At 35.8% G+C, this 23,865-nt stretch overlaps 1 protein-coding gene across 1 annotated transcript in view; it reads right to left on the reverse strand.

The window, feature by feature from the left end:
- Positions 1-13,206, reverse strand: part of LOC150095327 (transmembrane protein 14C-like) — a 46,078-nt gene extending 32,872 nt beyond the window's left edge. Inside the window, exons 1-2 of the mRNA XM_090410437.1 lie at positions 13,049-13,206; positions 537-638 (exon numbers count right to left, since the gene is read on the reverse strand). Of these exons, the coding sequence (XP_090266563.1) occupies positions 537-638; positions 13,049-13,124 (178 nt within the window). The 5' untranslated portion in view covers positions 13,125-13,206. The remainder of the gene's footprint in view (positions 1-536; positions 639-13,048) is intronic.
- Between the last annotated feature and the right edge of the window lie 10,659 nt (positions 13,207-23,865).

Consider the following 23,865-nt stretch of genomic DNA (forward strand, 5'->3'; position numbering starts at 1 on the left):
AATAATGTAACTTATATTATTTAGAACAAACATAATATTCCATACACATCTTTAAGTATATATCATTAAATTATATGATTATAATGGTTGGCAAGAACCCCACAGATGGATGGCTGTACGTACATCTGTGAAACATTAAAAATGATAGTAAAACTATAGTATGTTGACTGAAAAAATACTGATTACATGCTCAAAATTAATGTTTTGTTTTGTTTTTTAAGATAAAAAAATCCAAAAATAGATTAAAAAAAAAAAAGTCTACTTACAATACGTACATTATGAAAGAAATGTTTAGCGACCTCTTAAGAAGGATTACAAGAAAGACTAAATTTATAATATACATACTGAAAATTTTAATTATTTAAACACTAAGTACTTTCATTCAGCAACCAGCTGAAATAGAATATACTAATCTTGGTACATCACCGCAGTTATCTAGAAACAACTTTGTGCCACACAGTATTTTGTTTCCAAATCATTTCTGATGCTTAAATTTGTTACTAAATTAAGTATAAAAAAAATACCAATATACTTACCCAATGATAAATGATAATTATCTGGATTATATGATGTCTGATATGTGCCATAAACCATAAGTGAACCAAAAATCATACCAGCAGCTAAAGAAGGAACACTTCCTAAATAAAAATAAAATTACTAATCTCAGTTATGCATATAAATCCTATAATTATATCTGCATCTCATACATTTGATAAAAATGCATGCACACAAGATTCAAAGCCCATACTGGAAAAGTGACAAAGAATTCACTGCATAATTGTGAAGGATACTGATTTCTACGTATAATGAGATTTAATGCTACTCTATAAAACAGAAAACAAAACAATGTAGAAGATGTATGGATTGGTGGTGATTAAGGGCAATAGAACATTGTGGTAGTTGTAGAATTAAGTAGCTGAGATGGTAAGTTTATATGTAGTTGGAAGATTAAATAGTAGGGGAGAGAGTGAGATGTATACTGGAGTGGAGAAGAGTGCCTTCCCACAATAAGTTCTTGGAGGTGTCATAATAATAATGATTATTATATAGCCATATTAATAAGAAAAATTATGAATGAAACAGTTTTCTTGGTCTGATGGTGTATACCTACCCCAACTGTGCTCATAGTTTATGCTCTAGAATTAACATTTGCTATATAGTCTTCATAATCATACCTTTCCTCCATCCTAGAGTATGAAATCAAAATTACATTCAGCTCATCCCAAATGTTATAGCTTTGCCAAAATTACTGTTCAATTGCCAGCCTAGCTGGCAGAGTGGTTAGGTAATCCCAAGGGTTCGAATCCCGCCGTGGGCATGGATGTCTGTGATTGTCTGTAAAAATATTAGTGGAGGGCGGTAGATGGCGTTGTGGTGGAGACAGAGAGTTGTAGATGTTGAAAGTTTATTTTTCACTTGGTTACAATATAATAAATTTAGTTTAATCCTTTATCCAAGTGTGAGCAAACAAAGTTTGTGCCTGAAAGTATCTTCAGGACTGGGGTAAGGTGGTACAACACCGGGACACTCCTTGCAAAGGTGGAGCAAGATACTATCACTCCTAACTCAGTATCTCCCATAATGCAAAACACATCTCCTTGCGGATATGTCTAATATTATGCATTAAGGGAAGGGCCACTACCCAGACTAGTTTCGACCTTTATTGAGGTCTCTTCATACTGCAATACATTCATATATCTTATTCTTCGAACACCTTTACCCCTTAATTAGAGGCACAATTTTAATATAGTATTGTCCTCAGCTGATTTCCAAGCTCATAACATGAATTAGTTTAGTGTAATTTAGTGTGTAAATTTAAAATAACACAGATTATTTTTAATACTGTTATTTAAAAAATTATCTTGTAGACTGGATCATGTGACTCTTTGTGTTCATGAATTTTATTATTTGTCTTCCCTATACAATGCTCACACTTGGATAAAGGATTAAACTAAATTTATTATATTCTAACCAAGTGAAAAATAAACTTTCAAAATCTTTCTCTAAATCCAGAGTAATTTATTAAAAAGGTGGCACACCATTTGGAAACTCCTATAGGTAGAGATGACCTTGCTAATGTTTCTGGCTGGTATCTTCACTTGGGCCTGGCTCCCACTGAAGAGACCTCAATAAAGGTCGAACCTAGTCTGGGTAGTGGCCCTTCCCTTAATGCATAACATTAGACATATCCGCAAGGAGATGTGTTTTGCATTATGGGAGATACTGAGTTAGGAGTGATAGTATCTTGCTCCACCTTTGCAAGGAGTCGTCCTGGTGTTGCACCACCTTACCCCAGTCCTGAAGATACTTTCAGGCGCAAACTTTGTTTGCTCACACTTGGATAAAGGATTAAACTAAATTTATTAGAGAGTTGTAGAGTAAGCCCTCCCTCGATGAGTCTTTGGATTCCCTGGAGGTGTCACATAATAATAATAATTACGCTCACTTCAATTCACTCAAAAATTATAGAGAAGATCATCAGTCAGCATCTTCTATCTGTCAAATTAATTAGCAATCCAATACAAATTCTACCACTTTTGATTCACAGCTGATTTCCCCCACAGGTGACAATACCCACTTTTGGACAGAAACCATAGAGGTCGGGAAAAATTTTCATTACTTCTGACATTTCTAGAGCATTTGATCAGGTCTCATATGCAGGCCCTAGAAATGTCCAAGTACCAAATTTACCATACTTCTATTTCATGGTATGCCCTCCTGTACCCCCGGCAATAACGATTCCAATTTCCTCTCTGGCCATTCATAAGGTGGATGAATTTCTCTCTTAAAATTTTTCCACCAATGCTGGAATATCTAAGGGATTTATACTTTTGTTTCCATTCTCCCTCCTGTAGATAAATGACCTCTCAATCACAGGTTCCATCCATAGTTTTGCCAATGACACTACACTATTTCTCCACTTCACTTGACAAAAAGTGCTAATATGATTCATACTTCAAGAACTTCAATAATACCCTGATCTCTCTCTCTGGTCTTCTTCTTTGGTGCATCAATCCGAAGATTGGTAAATATAACAGCACATCGCAACATCCTGTCTTGTGACTTCCTTTTTATCTCTTCATAACTCTCAGCACCAGTTAGCAACATTATGCTACTTATATATGAAATTCTTGGTCTGTCTTGTGGCCTCTTTCCTTCTACAATCCCCCATGCCTCAAATGGTGTCCAATTAGGCTTTTTCTTCTCTTATTGATGTGTTTCATTAATGACTGCTCTTCATGAACTATATTTAGAACTTCTTCATTACTTTTCTTTTCTGTCCAACTAATTTTCATCATCTTTCTCCAGCACCAAAGTTCAAATGCCTCCAACTTTTTCATGTCTTGTTCGAGTCCAGGCCTCACAATCATATAATGCAATGCTCCATATGTATGTTTTCACTAGCCTTTTTTTGAGCTGGATGCTAAGTCCTTTACTGGTAAAAATGTTTCTTCTGTTATAGAATGCTTTTTTGGCTAGGATTATTCGTGCTTTAATATCTGATTAGTTTCTTCCATCTTCTGTGATAAGATTTCCAAGATATTTAAAAGAGGATACCTGTTGTATTAGGTTATTATTTATTTCCAGGTTTATTTTCATTGGATTTGCTTTACTTGTAATTAATAATTTTGTTTTCTTATAATTAATTTTTAGGCTGTACTGTGTGAAGATTTCTTCCATCTTTTGTTAGGATGGCTTTCAGTTTGTTTTCGTTATCAGCTATAACTGCTATATCATCCGCAAACCGTAGCCAGTTAATATCAATTCCATTTTTCTTAATTCCTGTTTCTATTAGTTCTTTCAGTTTATTTATTGCATTTTCAATGTACAGATTAAACAATATGGGTGAAAGAGAGTACCCCTGTCTTACACCTCTACGTATTTTTGCTATTGCGGTTGTTGTTGTATTGCTAGCTGCTTCTATTAGGGCTTCTTGATGCTTGTAAAGATTAAATATGAGCCTTCTATCTCTCCAATCTACCTTTATTGTTTTTAGGAGGTGAAACATTTGATTCCAGTCAATACTATTGAAGGCTTTCTCCAAGTCAAGAAAGACTATCAGAGTATTTTGATTCTTCTCCAATCTTCTTTCAATAACTGTTCTTAGAGCTAGGATTGCTTCTCTTGTCCCCTGCTGTTTCCTGAATTCAAACTGATCATTGCCAACATATTCTTCAACCTTCTTTGTTAGTCTTTTTTGTATAATTTTGAGTAGTATTTTCAAAGCATGTGATATTAAGCTTATTGTTCGATGATTTTCACACTTGTTTGCATTATTTACTTTAGGAATGGGTATTATTATTATTATTCCGGGCAACTCCAAGGAGTTGACAGACTCATCAAGGGACTCCATAACATCATGTCAAGAACAACTATTCGACATTCACACAGTATCTATCATATCATGCCTTGAACTCATTCACGGTCGTAGCACCCACAACAGACTCTGGCAGCTTATTCCACTCATTCACCACTCTCCAAGTAAAAAACCTAGCTCTAACACCCCTGCTAACCACATTCTTGCCCAGCTTCCATGTTTTGGCCCCCCTAGTCCTCCCACCACCAGTCCTATTCTCAAAAATATCTTCTGGATTAATCTTATACAAACCCTTCAGTAATTTGAATGTCTCAATCATATCACCCCTTTTCTGCCTATCGACCAATTTTTGCAACCTATAAATCTTCAACCTCTTCTCATAAGGTTCATTCCACAGACCTGCTATCATCTTGGTCACTCGTCTCTGGATCCTCTCCACCTCCTCCCCATCAAGAAGAAACCCTGCACCCATATCTGGGCACAGTAGTCTAGATGGGGTCTTATCAAGGCTTGATACAGAGGAACAATAACTTGTCTCTGCTTGTTAAAGTATTTTTCAGAAGCCAAGTGATTTGATGAGTTGATTTAGCCACTTTTGCAATGTGCCCCATAAACTTCAATTCCCTATCCACCAACACTCCCAAATCCCTGGCCTCATCAATCTCCTGGAGTATGGTTCCACCAATGTGATATACTGCTGCTAATCATTTCACCCCAAAATGCATAACCTTAAATTTTGCCACATTAAATTGACATCCATTCTCCTTAGCCCAGTCCTCCAGACTATCCAAATCATCCTGCAAAATTTTGACATCCTGTGCATTCACTATTGCTCTACCCAACTTTGCATCATCAGCAAACAAATGAACAGTTCCTTCCTCTCAGATGCATTCCTATATCGTTAACGAACAAATTGAACAGTAGTGGTCCAAGAACAGAACCCTGCGGCACACCACTAGTCACAGGCCGTCTTTTGGACTCAACTCCTGAATAAACTACTCTCTGGTATCTCTCCATCAACCACCCTCCTATCCATCTCACCAACCCTATATCCATCCCCATCTGCTGCAGTTTACTGATTAGAGTTCCATGTGGTATCCTGTCAAAGGCCTTGGCAAGGTCCAGTAGAATCGCTGTAAACCCATTACCCTTATCCAGTTTAGCTATCACTGTATGATAGAGCATTGTGTAAAATCTTTGGGGATGATCCCCATTTCATAAATATCCTTTATGATCTTGAAAAGGTATGACTTAGTTATGTTTCCTGAGTATTTTACTAATTCTGAAGGGATGTTATCAGTGCCTGGTGCCTTGTTGGCTGACAATTCATTCAGTGCCCATTCAAATTCATCTTTTAATATAACTGGACCAATTTCTTCCTCATCAAGTCTTGTTTCATCTTCTGTAGCTTTGGCATCTAGATCTATTCTGCTATATAGATCTTCTAAGTACTCCTTCCATTTCTTCAAAATTTCTTCCTTATCTATAAGTATGTTCCCCTGTTTATTTTTGATAATTGTACTTCTTGTCTTGTTTTGCTGGCTTATTTCTTTTATAATGTTATAAGCTTTATCGATTCTTCCAGTCTTTGTTAGATCTTCTACTTCTTTACATTTCTCTGTATACCATTGTTCTTTTGCTTCTTTACGCTTTCTATTTATCATATTTTTTATATGTTTATATTTGTCTTTGCTTTCTTCCTGTAGTATTTTCTACAAAACCTTGAGGTTTTGTAGAAAATACAAAACCAGAAGGTTTTGTATTTTCTTCTTTCATCTATTAGATCTAGAATGTCCTGGGTGATCCATGGTTTTTTTTTTTATTTGCTTCTTCCTTAATCCTATGCAGTCATTGGCAGCCTTGATGACTGTATCCTTCAAATGAGTCCATTTTTCCTCTAGGTTTTTCTTTTCCGTCTCTCCCATTTTAATGCTTTCATCAGGTTGCTGTTTATAGTTTCTATGATTTTCCACTGTTTTCAGGTTACTTATATTCCATTTGGGCCTTTTCCTTGGTTGTGACAGCTTTTTAAATTTCAGATTACATTTCAATAAAACCAAATTGTGGTCACTGTCAACATCAGCTCCCGGGTAACTTTTGCATGATTTTATTTGATTTTTAAATCTATTTCTTGTCATAATATAATCTATTTGGTACCTTCCTATATCCCCTGGCATTTTCCAAGTATACCTTCTTTTTGGTACCTCATACCAGGTATTAGTATGAGGATCAGATTGAATTAGTGGCAAAACTCCAAAAGTCTATCTCCTCTTTCATTTCGGCATCCAAGTCGATACTTTCCCACCTCTCTACCATCTTTGCCTTCACCAATGGCTGCATTCCAATTCCCCATGACAATAAGATTATCTTCCTTCTTGGTCAGTTTGATTAGATTCTCAATATCTACATATACTCTCTCAACTTCATCATCACTGTGGTTGCTAATAGTCATGTAAGCTTGTATTATTATAATATTTGTTTGGTTTTGCTTCTAGTTTTACCATTATCAATCTGCTACTACATTTTACTGAGTTGATTACTCTTCTTCCCCATTCCTTATTGAGAACCACCGCCACCCCATTTTTTGCTGTCTCATCACCTGAATAAATGATTCTGTACTCACCACTCCAAAAGTCTCCAGTTCCATTCTATCTCATTTCACTAATTCCCAATATGGCTATTTTTAAATCTATCCATTTCTCTCTTCAAATTTTCCAATTTGTAGGAAGGTTCTCACACTCCACGTCCCAATGAATGTACTAGGATTTTGCTGGTTTACGACCTGGGAAGTCTTGCTTCTTCCTCTGCCATGCTCATTGTGCGCTTTACTATCTTTTAGAATGTCCATCCATACTTCTATCTTACTACGGAAAAATAGAACAAGGTGGTATCTCCTTGCCTTCCTTGTCCAGCAATAGCCTTCTAGAGAGGCTCAGTGTGCTAGCCATTTCTCATTCTTCATGATTATCCACCTACCACAGTATCCTTTACACCGTTGTCACTTATGGTGATCTTCCGCTGATCAGGATGAAAATTGTTGCTGCCCGAACTTCCAGCGGGCTGTAACTTATTTAATGGCGGTTACATCACGCCATGTCGCATCCCTATCAGTGGAAATGTGTGGGTTTTTATAGAGATAACCATGCCACTGTCTATCTCACCGCTTCCTGTTGGTAGATGCCGTCCCATTGTCCACGACTGCTTATTCACAGGTTTCCCTGTTTATTCGCAGCTAACCTCTGTATCCAGAGGCCATTCCCCTATCTGCAACCTGGGGATGCACTTGGTAGCATGGGACCCATGCCCCAAGATGAAGCTAACAAGACGACGCTAACAAGCCAGAGCTAACCTCTGTATCTAGAGGCCATTCCCCAATCTGCAACCTGGGGATGTGCTTGGTAGCATGGGACTCATGCCCCATAAGATGGGGAAACTCTTGTGAATTTCTACACTACCAAATCGGTGGTCTTATTTCTTGCAAGATATATCTATTTTGCTGGTGCCTGGATGGCCAAGTGGATAGCACATCCTCAACTAACAGGCAGTAAGTATGTTTGAATTCTGAACTGGGTAGCAATATTTGTGAATGTCTCCAAAGCGCCACCCACAGCTGCCAAAAAAACCATCATCCTGATTATCAGAGGACTTAACTGACTCGAAAAAGTTTAACACCAGAAAAACAGAAGGAGTAAGTAATATTTATTTTCTCAGAGTCTCCTCTTAAACAGTCTCCTCTAGCTCTCTTTGGTGTCTACCAAGTTCCTTGTGACTGTCATCATTCTTACTTCAGACAAACTGGATGCTCAGTAGAAAATAGAACAGAAGAACAACAATCTTATATTAGCAACAGTTAATCTGAGAAACCTGGCTTGGCACGACACAGAATAGATACAAACCACAATATCCCATGGTCTGAAACACTCTTACTTCATTCATGTCGATATAAATTTGAATTACTAATTATATAAAGAGCCAAAGGCTTCAATTTGGTGACATGAACTTATTTAAGTTAAGGGATATTACATCCCATATTGTTTCATAGCTGAATAAGAAACTCAAAGAGTTTCATGCCGAATATAGAAACTATATATAAAGTTCGGCGAGTCCAAGCGTAAGCAAATACCTGGATAGTGCAACACCTGACCCATTTGGTAGTGCAACACTGAGGCAACTCATAGGAAAGGTGGAGCAAGCTCTGATCACTATTCTTGGTATTTACCCATAATGTGAAACCCCCAGCTCCTAGGAGCTGTATTACTGTTCTACATTATGAGAGAAGATCACTACCCAGACCGGTTTCAACCTTTATTGAGGTCTCATCAGTGAGAAGGTAGACCTAGTTAATACCAAGTTTGTAGTGAACAGAACTTGCATACCCTACTATAAGAACTGCCAAGAAGGTGTCCTAATAAATTACTAAATATATGAAGAGCCTAAAGCTTCAATTCGGCGACATTAACTTATTTAAGTTAAGGCCTCTTTTTATGCCTCAGTGTTGCACTACCAAATGGGTCAGGTGTTGCACTATCCAGGTATTTGCTTACGCTTGGACTCGCTGAACTTTATATATAGTTTCTATATCCGGCATGAAACTCCGAGTTTCTTATTCGGCTATGAAACAATATGGGATGTAATATCCCTTAACTTAAATAAATTTGAATGTTGTTTTTAAAGAAAGCACAAGGCCATACTTCACCATCCGAACTTAAATGACTTAAATCAGAATGACTGCCTCTATTTAAGATGGGAAAGCCTTATTGTTCTTATTCTTCTGCAGTTTTTTTTTTTTTTTGCTAATATATAATTAATACTGCAATATTCCCTCTGTTATACTATTACATTGTTTTATATATAACATCACACAGCTCTTAGGTTTTCAAATCAATCCACTGTTCACATTCTATCTCATATTAACCATCATCGCCATTGATGATGGCCCGTAACATTCAAGCTGAAATATATGGCCTTAAATAAATAGTATTGCTTATTCCTTGTATTTATTTATTTTTGTTAATTAAAAGAAATAAGTCTGCAACCTTTTTATGAGCAGGACCCATTTTAAAAATATTTGCTGCCCCTGACAATTCGAAAATGATCATATCACTAAATAATGATGTGCAAAAAAAAAAAACATGCACAAACTTTGTTTCCTTCATTTGGATAATGATGAAACCAAGGACATAAATTCTTGGCATCTTTAATTTATAGTATAACCAAGTGAAAAAGTTTTCAACATCTATGTCTAATCCACAGAATTTTAGTAATAGGTGTGACATCTTTTGATTACTTGTATATGGAAATGTGACCTACATTACTTCAACCTTTATAACTAGTAACCAATTTATTAATAAATAAATCTGTAGATTTATTTATTAATAAATTGGTTACCGATTAGGAAAAAAAGAATTTTTTAAAAATTATTTTGTATAGGCAGCACCCCCACTTAAAACTTCACGGGCCACTGTTCTATATAAAAGTAGCCCAGTCATGAAGTTACTTCCCACGCAAACTTTGTTTGCTTACACTTGGATAAAGGATTAAACCAAGAATATAATTTCTTGGCATCTTTAATTTATATCACAAGATTCATGAGCCAACTTAAAACTCTACCATTTCTTTTAACAAATCACAACTGTAGCCCATCAACCTCCAAAAAACTTTGTATCCATTTCTGCAATCCTTTGCTACTTCTCACCTGTGCAACCTCTAATATTGAACACATTCCAATACCCCAACTTAGAATATTATTCTTACATTTTGGATTGTACACCAAAACCTGCCTAAAAATATCTGATACTATTCAGAAGAGAGGAACCTGCTTAATAAATTATCTCCTTCTCCCCAAGTGTGTTCTCTTTCTTATTTACACCTTTTCTATAGTCATTTCCATAGGCCACTGCTAAACTGGCCACCATCATTATTATTATTATTTATTATTATTATTATTATTACGGGTATCTCCATGGAGTCAGTAGACTCATCGCGGGAGACCCAAACTAGCAAAACAATATCTGTCATATCTCTTCTTGAATTCATTTACAGATGAAGAGCTCACAACAAAGTCAGGCAATGAATTCCACTCATTCACCACCCTCCAGGCAAAAAACCTTGTTCTGACACCTTTGTTAACCACACTCTTCTTTAATTTCCAGAGATGACCTCTTGTTCTTCCATCACTATCACACAGCTGAAACATTTCCCCTGCATCAATCCTATAAAAACCTTTTAGTAATTTGAATGTTTCTATCATATCCCCTCTTCTTCGCCTATCAGCCAATCTCTGCAATCCACAAGCTCTCAATCTATCAATGTAGGGAGCATTTTTTATATCACTCACCAACTTGGTCACTCTTCTCTGAACCCTCTCCACAGCCTCCTCATCTCCAAGGAATCCAGGTGACCAGACCTGAGCACAGTAATCCAAATGTGGAAGTATCAATGCTTTATAAAGGGGAATAATAACCTCTTTATCTCTGGATGTCAGTGTGTTCCTCAACAACCAAGTAATCCTATGTGCAATCTTGGACACCTTAGCAATGTGTCCTCTGAACTTCATCTCCTTATCTACCAATACCCCTAAGTCCCTAGCCTCATCCCTTCCTCCACCCCTAAAGAAGAACTTTAGGGGTGGAGGAAGGGGGATCTGAAGTCAATTTTATTTTCAAAGTTCAAGAGGATTATGAAATCACTCAGCCATATATATCATTCCTCCTCTTCCTGTTATGTCTATAAAAACATGAGTAGCTGCTGGTCAACACCCCTACAGTTCAACTTCAGGTAATTCAGAATCTCACTACAACATTTGTAAATGCTTTTTAGGTGGTAGATAAATGTCACAGCCAAAGGCCAAAGTAATGACTGAAAATAACTTTGATACACTGCATTTTTTTTTGGAGTGCAATTTCCTGCTTCTAAGAAAAGTAATGGATTATGTACCTAAAAAGTTCCAGGAAAATCAACAAGATTACTCTTCAGTTTCCTAGAAGAACTTTAGGGGTGGAGGAAGGGGGATCTGAAGTCAATTTTATTTTCAAAGTTCAAGAGGATTATGAAATCACTCAGCCATATATAACCAGAAATTGTTATACTGCAGTAAGATTCCCTTCCCCACAGCAAAGTATACACCATATTCAGAAATGTTATATTGAATTTATACTGTATGTGTTGACGCAAATCCAATCCAGAAAAATAAGTTTTTTTTTTTTTTTTTTGTCCACTGAGGAGTTGACTCACCCTAATGGTGAGTCAAGTCACCATTAGGATGCGAGCATTTTTCTTCCAAGAAACTTTGGTTCCCAACCACTCGATGTTATAAAATTTGTTAATTCACATAAACTTTAGAGTTGGTATATTTAATACATAACTAACATAAAAATTATATTTAATATCTGGCTAATGCACAGATAAACCAATCAATGATCTGTAAATGTTAATGTTGTTAATGTGGAGTTTGCATTATCTTTTCATGAGAATCTCATTCTAGTTTGGAATGGTGTATACTCAGTCACCTTCTGAAAAATGTAGCTTAAGCTCTTAATAAGTGATTGCTTCATAATCATCATCAAATTCCTGATATGAGTCTCAGGGACATACAAGATATTATGATAGCACTACATTAAAATGTTACATTATTACTAACATCCTATCAATTTTCACTATTCACTCTGGTTCCTTCATGAAAAGAATGGGGTTTTGTTCAACCAGGCAATGCTCCAACTAGCATGAAATACTGTCATATTGTACCATCATTTTGTATTATGGTTTAAGCCAATAAGAATACAATTTGTTTAGCTAAATCCCAAATTACTGGCCCATGCTCATTCGGTCAGCATCCAGGTGGACCTACTAATGGATGGTGCCTTGAAAAGTTCAGAATTGGACATCAGGCCAAAAGCCCTATCAGTTCTTCACATTCCTTAAAAGAGACCTCCTCCCACTCATCCAACTTTGGCCTTTAAGAACCCCATGTTTACTTTATTCAGTTTCGAAATAATATTTATTCTGCTTTACGCAAGCATGCGCACACCAAGCAAGAAGTTAACGTTAATGCTATCATATCTATGTTACTGAACCTAATAGCATTATAATAGTATGTAGAACTGCCTCCTACAAATAGCATTGCACTGCTTAAAAACACGCCCTGAATAATAAAATTTTTGTCTTTTTTTTTATTATATTTTTTAGACTTCAAAATGCATTGGTTATAGGTATTAAACCACTGTTTCAAATTCCATAGTTAAACATCTTCGTTATTAAACATTTTGCTGTAATGAGCTGGTGAATATAATGTCTAGATAGTGCATTATGTAGTGTACTGGTGGAGAGAATTCTGTGAATGTTGGATTATGTAGTGTATGGGTGGTGTAGAGAATTCTGTGAATGTTGGATTATGTAGTGTATGGGTGGTGTAGAGTGGCATCCCGTAGACTTCATGGAGGTGAATACATGACAATATCAAGAAAAAAAAGGATTTTGCTAAAATTTTATCTGCTCGGCCAATGCTGAAAAGCATGTTCTTTTAATACTGAATTCTGTAAAATATAAAAACGTCGCAATCGTATATATATATATACTTTCATTTTTATTTTGATTAACTTATTTGACCACTTCTATATCAATGGTGAAACGCCTCCAACTTTCAATGCCTGATGATATCCATCCATAAAACAATCATTTCTTATCGTGTTGCACACACCATCTCAGCAAATATTAAAACACGAACCTACTTACCAGATTTCACAAAACCAAAAACACCGCCACATATCAATATTATTGCATATCCAGCTGAAATTATATCAAACGACATTTTTTACATTAACACCAACCAGGATTACTAGACAGTCAAATTCTAAATCATGAACTCTGAGAAACAGGAATTAAGTAATAAATTTTTATTACGTGCGGGACGTATAATCACCAACAGGTGGATGGGAATTAGTAGCACTTGGGATTTATAAATATGATATGATATGATATACTGTATTATAAAATAGAAACACTAGCACTTTTTTTTCCTATAATGTAAAAAATTCTTTGTGTGTGTAATTAATTCTTATTAACAATAAGAATTCGAGTACATTAAATCAGCGTAAAACTACAAAAAATCAGAGTACATTAAATCAGCGTTTTCATCCGGCAAATAGCACATCATTTTAGATTACACCACGAGCCACAAAATCAAGAGTACCTAGGTAAGAAAGACCGATTGAGTGAACTAGTGCTACAGTTTTAACTAACGCCAAAAACGATTTTTACCTTTGTTAATTATACTTCTCTGATTTTTTCATACAAGTTTCGTAAAGTGAAATCACTCTTCAATCAAGTTTTTGTAAATTCTAATCTTTTTTTAATGCTTTCTGTTTTGCGCCTTAAAATTTTAATGTCTGGGATTAGTGGTTCATGAACTGTAGCATACCATTCGATTCTCCAGCCCAGTTTCAAAATCTGCAGAGCTATGGTTAAACATGATCACAATATCTTTTAATATTTATCGAAGTAAACTACTTCGAAAACACGATGTTTTAGCTTTTCCGAAAGGTAAGTTCTTCAACTTTTCTTCTGTTTAGAAAATGAAAGGTAGTGATACTTGTAGAAAATGTTGCTTCCGATAAAAGATTCCAGCTTACTACTATTGTAACCGTCATACCAGTAAAATGCTTGCAAAGTCACACAGAATAAAATAAATCTTACGAGTTTAAAAAAATAGAAAGAAATTTCCCTTTAGCCGTAACAAACTTCTTTTATTAATAATGGCAGCCAAACGCTGTTCTTAAATCCCTGATTGCTGGTACAAGGCTATAAATGGTTTCATAATTGATGAGATTAGATGGCATGTGTGGGGTACACATGCTGTGTATGGGGTACAGATGAGGACTGAGATAGAAGTTTATTGATTTTTTTTTTTTTTTTGAGAGTTGTAAGTTGTAGTTTGGAAATATTTCATGAGGAAAGCTACTCCAGAAAACAGAAGTGGATGGAATAAATTATGAAGAATAGAAGTAGGTTCGGAGTGGTTGCAGTTGTACAGTAAAGAGATACTGGGAAACTGCTGCTCTTCCATTAACATGTGCAACAGAAATTGGAGGAATGATGGTTGCCAATTCACTCGAGTAGTGACCATGGAAACACTTGTAGAATAGACACAGTGGTGAAATACTGCACCTGTGAGATAGAGGTGGAAGCGAATCTGTAAGAGAGGATCATTTATGAGCCTAACTGCTATGCAGTTAGGCTCATAGGCAGATGTGGGCACATGGGCAGATGTGGGATAGTTAAGAATTGGTTGTGAGAAAAATAGCATCTTGAACGAAAGAGAATGCCTAGTTTTTTGGATCTGAGAAAGCTATTGATGATGTGATGTGTTTATGTGTTAGACTAGAGTTGGTCTAAGAAGAGAGAGAGATCATATCTTGTCTGATCATTTGATTATTAACGCGGATAAGAATACGTAAACTATGATATTCTCATCGGCATAATAAGAGACGATTACAGGAAAGAGCTGCACCGACGCCTCCATTCATGTTTCTGTCCTATGTTATTTCATTCTCACGCTTCAGTGAGAGTGTACCTTTAAAGTGACTACTACAAATGCTAGACTGAGCTAGCGAACATTAGCATGTATATATTAGATTTAGTTAGTAAATTATTTATTACCATTCCTATTCCGCATAGTTTTTTCATTTGTACATCAAACAACTTCAATATGAATGAATGAAAGAGTTGTTATTAGCTCTTTTCTCCAGATTTTCCGAACACATTCCTAGTTTTCCCAGTATTTATTTTGTATGATTCTTAGATTTCCATTCAGGACCACTCTTATCGTCATAGATTTAGTTAGTAAATTATTTATTTTATTCCTATTTGCACAGTTTTTCATTTGTACATCAAAAATCTTCAATATGAATAAATGAAAGAGTTATTATTAGTTCTTTTCTTCAAAATTTCCCAACACATTCCTAGTTTTCCCAGTATTTATTTTGTATGATTCTTAGATTTCCATCCGGGACCACTCTTATCGTCACTCACTTGTCTTTTCTAAAGTGTCTTCGGATAATTCCTCCACCTCTTTCTTTGTAGAATTCCAAGTCGTACCACAGGCATTAACAAGTCTCATTACCTACTTTTCATTCTTCAATTTGTACATATCATTATAGCTAAATGCGACATGTTATGGTTATTATTATTTATCAGAATTTCGTACTTTTCGCATTCGTACCGATAATATACCATTAGTTATTACCATTTCTTTATAAAACACCATTTTCAAAATTCACCAGAGCATTTTTGTTTATACTGCAAGCCATTTCCATCAAATTGACTGTTAAACTTATTCTTAATTACTCTTAACGAGTGGGATGGATTACCAGAAGTGGTTGTAAGTTCCCTGATGGTGAATGGATTCAAGGAGAGGTATGATAGATACTGTATGATGGTTGATTTGGGTCTCCTGAGATGAGTCTCCGAACTGCATGGAGATACCTGTAAAATAATCATAAAGAATTTAATTATTTATTTCAAATCTTAATCTTCTCAAGCATTTTCATTCGCCAAATGAATACGCATTTCCAAATATCCCAAACAATTTTCCAAAACTATTACTTTATCAAAAATCAACAATATCGCACTATATCATGCTATGCTACGCTATTCTAATCATAATTATTATTATAAAAATAAAATAAATTGAATGTAAATTCTCTAAAGTGTTTCTAATTGCAAAATTAGAAAAAAAATAAGAGCCTCCATACGGCAAGTGGAAAAACCACAGCACGTTGCGCCCTTCGATTAAAAAAGAACTGAAATTGATTCTCGTCGTGAAGAGAGGAGCAGAGTTTATTCTCTCCAAAACTCGGGTTTTTTTATCACTCCTAGAAGCAAGTTGGCAAGGAGAACACGCATAATTTATAGACAATGCATACTAGTTGTGATGACGCTGTATATTAATGGTAGTGATGTCGTGTAGATGAAAGATTAAGTAAGGGAGATGGTTAGTTGTACAGTATTGGAGTAGTGTGACATCAGAAGATGAAATCTTGGACATGTCACATAGTAATAGAAACTCTTAGAGAATTTAAGCGTTTATAATTACGGACACTGGTTGAATATTCGTTTAATCATTGCCGGTTATTAAAATCAAATAATACTATTTTTTTTATCTAACCAATGATAATTTTGGCAGCACATTAAAATCATTATTGCTACTAATACTCTAAGCTATGTGTCTTCTTAATGTAAAGAATGCTGAGGTTGCACACTACTTAGGCTGACCATATTTCCTTGAAACCAAAACGGGACATTCTGATGGTCAAAACGAGACGGGGGTAATGTTTTGGCCTCTAAATTGTTTTCAAGATTTCCTTCATGGTTACTTCTGTAGCTGAAACATTATCTTTTTCAATTAAGCTAATGTATATTTGGAAAGTAGGCACATAATCTCTTGCAAATAATAACCACAATTTCAAACATCGATCTTCGAACAATTCTCGCAACATAACAGGGCATTTTTCTTGAAAAAAAAAATAAGAACGAGGCCCATCAAACATGCTTAAAATTTTGTAAGTTGATGTACCCAAGGACAAAAATCTTGTATTTCCATGCTCTAACAATTTAGCGTAATTGTTTCGTGCACAGTCACAAAGGTTTTTCAGTTCTACAACACTGATTGTGTATATATTGGTAAACAGTCGACCGGACACTAGAGACAATTATGTATAATGTGTGCTCCACAAACAATACTGATAATATGACTCTTCAGTTCAGTTTCAAGTTTTTGCCACACGTTTTTTTTGCCAAGTATTTTATAACCACCAGAACAGGTGTTCGTGTTATCTGCACAAAACAACAATTTTTTTTTGTAAGGCAAATTTGTCCCTTACTTCCTTCAAAACAGGACACTATAGGTCGTTTAACCAGGTAAGGAAATAGGCCTATAATTTCGTCACACCACAATTTTTCAAAAAGTACCACACAAAGATTGGAAAGAGTTTGATATATTTTTTGTTTGATGCATCTAAACTGACTGTAATGCTTTTTGTTTTATTCAAATCCTCTATTACTTCGCCCAATATTATTATTATTATTATTATTATTCCAGGGAGTCATTAGACTCATCGAGGGAGGCCCCAAATCATATTCATCACAGCTATTCTACATTCATACAGTATCTATCATGCCTCGCCGTAAACTCTTTCACTGTCACAGCATCCACCACAGATTCTGGAAGTGCATTCCACTCATTCACCACTCTACAAGAAAAAAGAACCCAGCTCTAACACCTTTACTAACCACACTTTTGCCCAGTTTCCATGGATGTCCACTAGTCCACACACAACCAGCCCTGTTCTCAAAAATATCTTCTGAATTAATTCTATAGAAACCCTTCAGTAATTTGAATGTCTCAATCACATCTCCCCTCCACCGCCTATCAACCAATTTTTGCAACCCACAAATCCTCAACCTGTTCTCATAAGGTTTATTCCTCAGACCTGCTATCTTCCTGGATCCTCTCCACCTCCTCCCCATCAAAAAGGAACCTAGGTGACCAAATATGGGCACAGTAGTCGAGATGAGGTCTTATCAAGGCTCGATACAGAGGAACAATAACCGGTTTGTCTCTGCTTGTCAACGTATTCTTCAGCAACCAAGTGATTTGATGAGCTGATTTGGCCACTTTTGCCATGTGCCCCCTAAACTTCAACTCCTTATCCACCAACACTCCTAAATCTCGTGCCTCATCAATTTCCTGGAGTACAGTTCCACCAATGTAGTAATCTGCTGCTAATCTTTTCACCCCAAAATGTGTAACCTTACATTTTGCCACATTAAATTGACATCCATTCTCCTTAGCCCAGACCTCCAATCTATCCAAGTCATCTTGCAAAATTTTGACGTCATCTGCATTCACTATTGCCCTACCCAACTTTGCATCATCCGCAAACAAATGAACTGTTACTCTCAGATCCTTTCCTATATCATTAATGAACAAATTAAACAGCAGTGGTCCGAGAACAGATCCTTGTGGCACACCACTAGTCACAGGCCGTCTTGTGGATTCTACTCCTGAATAAACCACTCTCTGATATCTCTCTGTCAACCATCCTTCTATCCATCTCACCAACCCTATATCCATCCCTATATGCTGCAATTTACTGATTAGAAATCCATGTGGTATCCTGTCAAAGGCCTTAGCAAGGTCCGGTAGAATCACTGTAAACCCATTACCCTTATCCAGTTCGGCCGTCACTGTGTTATAATACGTGAGCAAGTTACTGAGGCATGACCTACCCTTCACAAAACCATGCTGTACCCGATACGGTATCCCATTTTCTTCTATCGAATCTTGTATTTTCCTCTTGACTATTTTCTCCAAGAAAATAGTCAAGAGGAAAATGATTCCTATTGATAATGTTTCCTGTTATGCTGATTGGCCGGTAATTTTCAACAGCAGCCTTGGAACCACCTTTATGCAGCGGAACTATTTTCCCCTCTTTCCACCCCCTTGGGACTGACCCCGACCCTAGGCTCAAATTAAACAAAATGGTCAATGGCACTGACAATTCTTTAGCCGCTTCACGTACGACACGAGCTGGTATACCATTTAATCCCACAGATGTATTGACATTGAAGTTCTGTAGTAGACTAGTTACCTGTACTTTATTCATCACAATTCCAGTATAAGCTGTTGGTTCTTCCATTCCTGCAATGTCACCACCTGGATGATATATTCTTGCAAAGTGCTCGCTCAGTAATTCCACTATATCGACTGATTCGTTTACCTCCCTACCCTCAGCATTTTTTAAGATCATTCTACCATGAACATTTTTCCTTTTACTTGCAACATATTGAAAAAACTGTTTGGGATTCTCTTTAGCCTGCATGGCCAATTTTCTTTCGTAATCCGCTTTCGCTTTTCTTACCACCCTTGTTACCATCCTGGTCTGAGCTTTATACTGTTCCTGCGCCTGCTGGTCATCTTTCTCCTTAAATTCCCTCTACAATTGTTTCTTTTTTTGCAGATCAAGATTAATAGTGTTATTCATCCATTTAACTCCTACTTGATTTATTATTCGGGCTCTTGGTATACGTTTGTTTTGGTATATTTATGTTAATAAAATGTTGGTAATTATTGGCTCTGACTTGGCCGTGATGCACAGTATGGTTAGCAACAAGGTCTTCACTTGCAGCAATTTTGTCGCTTTCACTATCACCATAAACGAGTTGATGTTTCTAACTGAAGACAGTCTTTTCAGCATCCTTATGTTCCTACCTTATGTGGCTACGTAGATGTTTGGCGTGGCTTCTGCCTCTACGAGCAACGGACAAATGAATATTACAATGTTGGCATACCACTTTTGTTCCATTACTACACAGCTTTTCCGGTTTAATAAATTTCAATTCTTTCTGGAAATTGTCTTTAAAACTACAGTTTCGCCTCTTTCGCATTAGAAGGATAGACTCAAAGCTTTAAAAAATAAGACTTAAAACTTTAAAAAATATGAAATTTAAACCACCAGCAATAAATAACAAAGCAGCCGGTTACCATACAGGAAGAGCCGTCGCCAGATTAAATGCGCCCTGAGGCAAACAATTAAACATCGCTCCCAAAAATATAAGAAAATGTCCAACTGTTATTTTGTTTTTATTACAAGAGAAACGTTAATGCAAAACGATTACATAATAATATTCATTAAATGTTTTCTCTACGGGGATATCGCACAATAAAACTGTTTATAAGCTCTTCTAAATTTAAATAATAAGCTGTGTCCGCCTCTATCGATATACAAGCTCTGTCAATATTAGTAACATTATACAAGAAAGGAAATAAGCTAGAATGTAAAAATTATAGAACAATTGCCTTGATAAGTCATCTTGGTAATGTGATGATGATCATATTGACAGAATTTTTTTTTTAAATTACGAAATCTGTGGTGCGATCATAATTAAAAGAAACTCGCGTATTAACCACAGTGAAAGGTCAAATTTACAAGCAAGAAGAAGGAACAGCAATGGAACCTCCTTTATCACCAAACCTAGCAAACTTGTTTCTAGAACATCTTGAGGAAAAAATATTCACTTTTGAACCTAAATCAAAAATTTGGTTAAGATACGTCGGCGTATTTGCAGTCTGGTATCATCCCGAATATGAATCACAACTGTTTCTAGATAAACTTAAACTTCTTCATCATCGCATCAACTTTACGTTAGAAAAAGAATCTCCACAAGGTATATCCTTTATGGATTTACACATCCAAAGAAAAGAAGACGGTTCCATCGCCATGTCTGTCTTTCGCAAGCCTACATTCTCAGGTCGCTACATTCACAATTCTTCCGCTCATCATCCATCTCAGAAATCTGGCATTATTAAATTACTAGTTTCCAGAACACACAAATTCTGCTCCTCTGAAGAATCTTTAAACCAGGAATTAGAAGTAATCAAAAATACAGCCATCCTAAATGGATATAATCCTAAAACAACTCAAAAAATCATCAGTCACTTCTCCACACATCAAACCAGACAGGAAGAAGGCCATAGAATTCCCATACCTTATGTCAAAGGCATCTCCGAACGTCCTTCTAAAATTATGAAGAAATATTATTTTGTCACTACTTACAAACTTATCAACCAAATTTACAACTTGTTACCTTCTCCTAAGGACAAGCTCTCACCTTTGATGTTGCCTGGCGTTTATAAGATTCCATGCTCATGCAAATTGTCTTACTTTGGACAGACAGGTAGGTCTGTTCAGAAATGCATCTCGGAACATCAAGACAACATTCGTCTTTTTAAACAGCAGAAATCTGGCCTCTCTGAACTCGGAATTGACAATCCAAACCATAGGATCCATTGGGAAAAGTCTAAACTTTTACATAGATCTTTATATAAACATGAACGTTTATACAAAGAAAGTTCTGAAGCCCTACTACACAGACCAAACTTAAACCACAACGACGTTCTTACTATTTCTAAAGTATGGGAAATTGTCATACTAAATTAAATATTAAATAGTACAGAATACATAATGGCTCCCTTCGAGAAGCCACAGTATGTTTCCGCAGTGCGCTGAATATCATACCTACTCTTGTGCAATTATTTCTTCCTAAATAGTATTTTAGATCTGCTTAATAAATTCATACCCATTCCTATTGCAGTTAGTTGATTAATTAGAATGATATTATCTTATGTAAAAAGCCTTAGTTAAATCCATAATTATTCTTTAAATAGAATATTTTGCCTGCAAATTCCTAGATCGAATCAGCTATACTTATTTCCTTTGTCGAGCCTGTATTATTTTCGTCTCAATGTTTTATTCTTTCGAAGGTAGACGTGACGTATATTCCATCTCCTTTTCTTCTTTTTTATTTTCTTTTGAACTCAGTATACAACTCTTTTTTCCACGGTAATTGCTGCTTGTTTTTAATTCTGTACAGGTGATAATAGTTGATGCGATTTTCTCAATTCCAACTAACGGCAATTTAAATTCAGTAATTGGCAGCCTATAATGCTTCCGTGTACAGTATTTAAATTTTTGTAGTTTTTTTTTCATTTCTATTATGCTGTTATGGGCTGTTCTATGATATGCTATTTGTTTGTAAGCCTCTCTTAAGAATATCCTGTTTTGACCAACCTCAACAACCACATTGGCAAGACATCGTCTTACATAAAAATTAAAAAATAAATTAAATTAAAAAAACTCAACGCACCTTAAAACCGCTATATCAAACATTCAATTAGCGGAGAACGATCGCTAACTGAGATTTTATGTCCGCCCCTTTATACAAATGTTCCAGTAAACTAGTTCTCCCGCTGGAAATTTATTCCATTGATATTTACGAATTGTTTAAGTACTGTCTTAAATCGGAATATTTTAGTTGGAATAATGAGCTCATTAAATGAGTTGAAGATGCAGCAATGGGCTCCCCACTTTCATCTCGCATTACTAACTTATACATGAAATCATTTGTATTTTTGCATTTATATTCCCCCCCCCACACACACACACGAATTTAATGCGTTCAACTCCACCCTCTCATCAGATTTATATAAGTATGCTCATTGACGTTCTTATCAATACTGAAAAAAACTAAGTTTGCTGTTTTATTTGATCGTTGTGATATAAAGATTTAAGAAGGAACCAGAGGCGCTTCCAGGGAGGGGGCCAAGGGGCCCTGGCCCCCTCCAAAAGAAAAAGGAAATAAACACTACAAAATTTTCCAAAAATCTTTTCCTAATTAAAATTCTTCTTTTTTATTTATGTTGTGTCTTCTATTTCTATACTACTTATCACTTATCATGTATTGGTGATCACTGCAGATTCTAAGTCATAGGGCGTATGCAATGTGTAATATATTCTCAAATCGTCTACTCAACCCCCCCCCCCCACAGATTAAATCTTGAGTGCTCGGGCTCCCTCCAAGATTAAATCGTGAGTGTGCTACTGGAAGGAACAGACTAGTTTAACCACCAATAATGCGTGTCTTCTTAAAGGTAAAACCAAAATAAATGTTAATTGTGTTTTTTTATTAAATCCGCTAACGGTTTTTTTTAAGACTGCTATCAAACTAAATGTTCCAAGCGAAGTTTGCAGAATAAGTTGTATAAATGATAGGTACATGTGGAGACAATGGAACATGGGAAGATTTATCAGTTTCTCTTTCATCGTTCATCAGCATTCGTTGAGATAATTAGCTTAAAAGTTGAAATACGCTGTGTTAAGAGTTTGTAAGATTTCTAAATATGGCTTAGAGTAAGTCCTTGGTTCTTATTGATAGAGCAATCAGAAAAAATGATCATGTTGGTTCCTTTATCTCTCGAGATAGGAAACTCGCTTCTACACAAGGCAGTTTTATTCCAATCTATGCCATGAGGATGAGGATGTATGCGAAGGGCGATGAACTAAACCTAATGATAACTCTCTGTTCTGAACATATCACGTCTGCAAGATGTCCATTTTTTCTTATCTTAAAACTTCTAGAAGTCTGACTTATATAGTAAAGACAACAGGAACAAGGAATTTCATAAACCGTAGGGCAGTGTTTCTCAAACTTCAGATATCCGCGTACCCCTTCTTAAATTTTCATTATTACCAAGTACCCCCTTATCAAAATAATAAATAAATAAAGTATATTTCATTGTAAATGTCTATTTTATTTGAATTTATATGTTCATGTAAACAAAAATATGATTTATTTTTAATAGAACAAAATTTGGAATAGGTTCCTCTTCATTTCCCGTCCATGAAAATCCATATTTCAAGTAATTCATATCATACTTACGAAGATTTTTCATCTTCTTCCTAGTTGGTTCTCTAGAGATGTCAGACGACACACCCTTATCAATTTCATTTGATCCAGATGCAATATCAACGTTTTCTTGCGGCTTACAGTATTTGCTATATTGCTCTCTTTTGTGCGTTTTATAAATCCAGTCTTTAACCAGTGATCCATACTAAAGAATTTGAAAGCTAAAAAAATTATCGTATTTACTCGAATATAACTCGCACTTTTTTCCCAAAATTAAACCAAAAAATCGTAGTGAGAGATATATATGC

Source organism: Typopeltis vanoorti, chromosome 20 (genome assembly GCF_054136105.1).
Source record: "Typopeltis vanoorti isolate ZY-2024b chromosome 20, IOZ_Tvanoo_1.0, whole genome shotgun sequence".
NCBI lineage: Eukaryota > Metazoa > Arthropoda > Arachnida > Uropygi > Thelyphonidae > Typopeltis > Typopeltis vanoorti.